The sequence below is a fragment of the Chelon labrosus genome, assembly GCF_963514085.1.
Source record: "Chelon labrosus genome assembly, chromosome: 15".
NCBI lineage: Eukaryota > Metazoa > Chordata > Actinopteri > Mugiliformes > Mugilidae > Chelon > Chelon labrosus.
The window spans coordinates 27465556-27468732 of record NC_140348.1 but is presented as its reverse complement, the minus strand read 5'-3'; the positions used below and the strand labels follow the sequence as shown (position 1 = coordinate 27468732).

Here is a 3177-nt window from a genome sequence, read left to right as displayed (position 1 = left end):
CTGTCAGTGGTCATAATGTTGTGGCTGAGCGGTGTGTATATTTGTAGATTCAACCTGATTAACTGAGTTCGTGGTAACAGAATGATTTATTAAGCAGTTTTAAGGTTTTCAAGATTTGGTTATTTTACATTATTTGTTAAATTAGAAGATGATGTATGACAAAGTGAAATGTGTCTTTCTTTGTGATCAGCTTCCCTATTGTTTGTTCCTTTTTTGCTCGGTTTTCCACCGACATAAATCAACATGATTCTGATAACTGGGACAGGGATGGATGTCAGTAATCTATTACCTGGGTTGAAGAGGTAACGAGCTCCGCAGTGGCTTCCACCTGACAGAGCCGGAGTCTGAGCGCATCGCACTGGGAGAGGGGAGTCCTCCGTGAGTCACACCGGGACAAAAGACCGGTACAGACACCTTCACCCCCACCTCTGCGGAGACACCGAACATCGGAAGGATTTATTACCGGGCTACAGCTGCTGTTTTTTCCTCTCTATCGTTTTAATTTCTGGGGATTTTTAGCGGAAATCTTTTTTTTCTGTTTTGAGCATCGAAACGAGGATCCCAGGAAAAAAAAAAAAAAAGAAAGAAAGAAAGAAAAGAAAGACGCACCGAAAATAGGATAAACTGAAAACTGAATTCTCTTCTCGTTTTCCTTTTGTAATTTTACTCTTGACTCAGAGACCAGAGGATGCTTTGTGTGTCGGGATCAGCCGAAAAGGTGAGAAACGGTTTTACGTGTGGACATTAACGCTCTTAATCGCGTCGTCTGTGGAAGTGATGGAAAACTACACGTGGAGTAATTTCACCCAAGTTCTGTCGGAGCTGGACGGGACGGGAGGCGAGGAGGGAGAGGACGACGAGAGGGAGGAAGGCGTGGGTGGTGGAGGAAGAGGAGGAGGACTGCGCGTCCTCTTGGGCTGCGTCCTCTTCCTCCTCATCGTGTCCACGCTGCTCGGAAACACGCTGGTTTGCGCCGCCGTCATCAAGTTCCGGCACCTGCGCTCCAAAGTCACCAACTTCTTCGTCATCTCCCTGGCCGTGTCCGACCTGTTCGTGGCTGTGCTGGTGATGCCCTGGGAGGCCATCACTGAGGTCACAGACACGTGGCTGTTTGGAGGCTTTTGTGACGTGTGGATCGCCTTTGACATCATGTGCTCCACGGCCTCCATCCTCAACCTGTGCATCATCAGCATGGACCGCTACTGGGCCATCGCCAGCCCCTTCAAGTATGAGCGGAAGATGACCCACAGGGTGGCGTTTGTCATGATCGGGGTCGCCTGGACGCTGTCCATTCTCATCTCCTTCATCCCAATGCAGCTGAACTGGCACCGGGCCGGGGAGGAAGAGGAGGAGGTGGTGATGGAGGAGTTGGTGGCAGAGATGGCCACCAGTGGCAGGAACTTCACCAACTCCAGCGAAGTCGTCGCCAAGAGCTGCGTTGCCAACCTGAATAAGACCTACGCCATCTCCTCCTCCTTCATCAGCTTCTACATCCCGGTGGTGATCATGATCGCCACCTACACCCGCATCTACCGGATCGCTCAAACCCAAATCCGTCGGATCATGTCTCTGGAACGGGCGGCGGAGCAGGCCCAGAACCAGGGCCACGGCCTGAACAGGAACCAGCAGCAGCAGCAGCACAGGACCAACGATGAGGCCTCCCTCAAGTCATCATTCAAGAAGGAGACCAAAGTCCTGAAGACACTTTCCATCATCATGGGGGTGTTTGTCTTTTGCTGGCTGCCATTTTTCATCCTCAACTGCACCGTCCCGTTCTGTGACCCTCCATGCGTCAGCGACACCACCTTCACTGTTTTCGTCTGGTTCGGTTGGGCCAACTCCTCCCTCAACCCGGTCATTTACGCGTTCAACGCAGACTTCCGTCGGGCTTTTGCCACCATCTTGGGCTGCAACCGGATCTGCTCGAACAACGCGGTGGAAGCCGTGAACATCAGCAACGAGCTCGTTTCTTACCACCACGACACAACGCTCCATAAGGAGGCGCTGGTCCCGGCTCAGCCACAGCAGCACCCCCGTGCCATTCATGCCAGGTCCGACCACCTGGAGGACGTGAGCGCGCAGTTTGACGAGGAGTCGATCATCTCCAACGGTTCCCAGAGCCACAACAGGCTGCTGCTGCTTCCTGCCGCCGCCCGGTTCGAGGACAACCCCGAGATTTCTTTGGAGACGATCACACCTTTCACCTCAGCCGCTGGACTGGAGACCGATACTCTCATACCAGGACAAGTCCACCAGGAAGAATAAGACCGAAATCAGAGGTGGGGACTGCCATGATGATACAGGAAGTTAGACTGGGTTTCTTTCAAAATAAAAAGTTAGCAAATAATTTTTGCTGCTGATTAAGGATTTTATAATAACCTGGCGGGTCTTTAAATTCTAGACAAAGATAAAACACAGAAGAGAAACTTAGCTGTCCAGCTTCACGTGAAACCCCAAGGTTCAAGTTCTTTTGTTTGTTTAAGTGACTGTTGGAGTGTTTAGTTTGAATTGTGTGTGAATTCATTCACATAAAAGCAGATTTAATTAATTGACCTAACTGTCACAGACATTCATTTGTTTCAGTTTCTGCACAGTACGTAAATGTAAAATCTGCTCTTTTCATAAAAAGGTCAGCGCAGTAAACCAGGGTGATGTGTAGTATTTGAACATACGAATGCATTTCCAGCTCGGCTTCGTCTGAAGGACGAGTCGAGCGGTTGGAGTTAACCAGGCCTTGTCAAACTCTAATGAGACGTTTGGCTATGTAAATAAAACCCAAGGGTTTCCTTTAAGTGAACAGAATTAAAAATGAGCAAACAGCTGAATTCAGACAAAGGTCAGAGGCAGGAAACATCAATAGTTTTATGGACTTTATAATGTGCACAATGGTATTTGTTGATGTACAGGCTAAATAAAATGGAACATGTGTTTTATCTGAGCTGCAGGACTGGCATGAGATGCACTCTTAACTCTTAGTTTGTTTTGGATCTCAGCTCCTTTTTAACAGCTCAAAATATCAAAACATTCATAAGATTAGTTCAGTTTCTTGCAATAAAACTTAAATATGACGGATGTTCATTTGCTTCATGTCTGTGAAAGGGACTGATTGTTCTTTTAAAAGGGGTTGGAAAGCCGATTCCTGCATTGCCGCATCTTTTAGCCTTCTACCTTTAAATA

The 3177-nt window shown here is 48.3% G+C and overlaps 1 protein-coding gene across 1 annotated transcript; it reads left to right on the top strand.

The window, feature by feature from the left end:
- Nucleotides 1–777: 777 nt before the first annotated feature.
- Nucleotides 778–2265, top strand: LOC311499932 (D(1)-like dopamine receptor; the record flags this gene model as incomplete). The annotated part of the gene is made up of 1 exon (XM_084561072.1): nucleotides 778–2265. The coding sequence occupies one exon, from the start codon at nucleotides 778–780 to the stop codon at nucleotides 2263–2265; it is 1488 nt and encodes a 495-aa protein (XP_084417198.1).
- Between the last annotated feature and the right edge of the window lie 912 nt (nucleotides 2266–3177).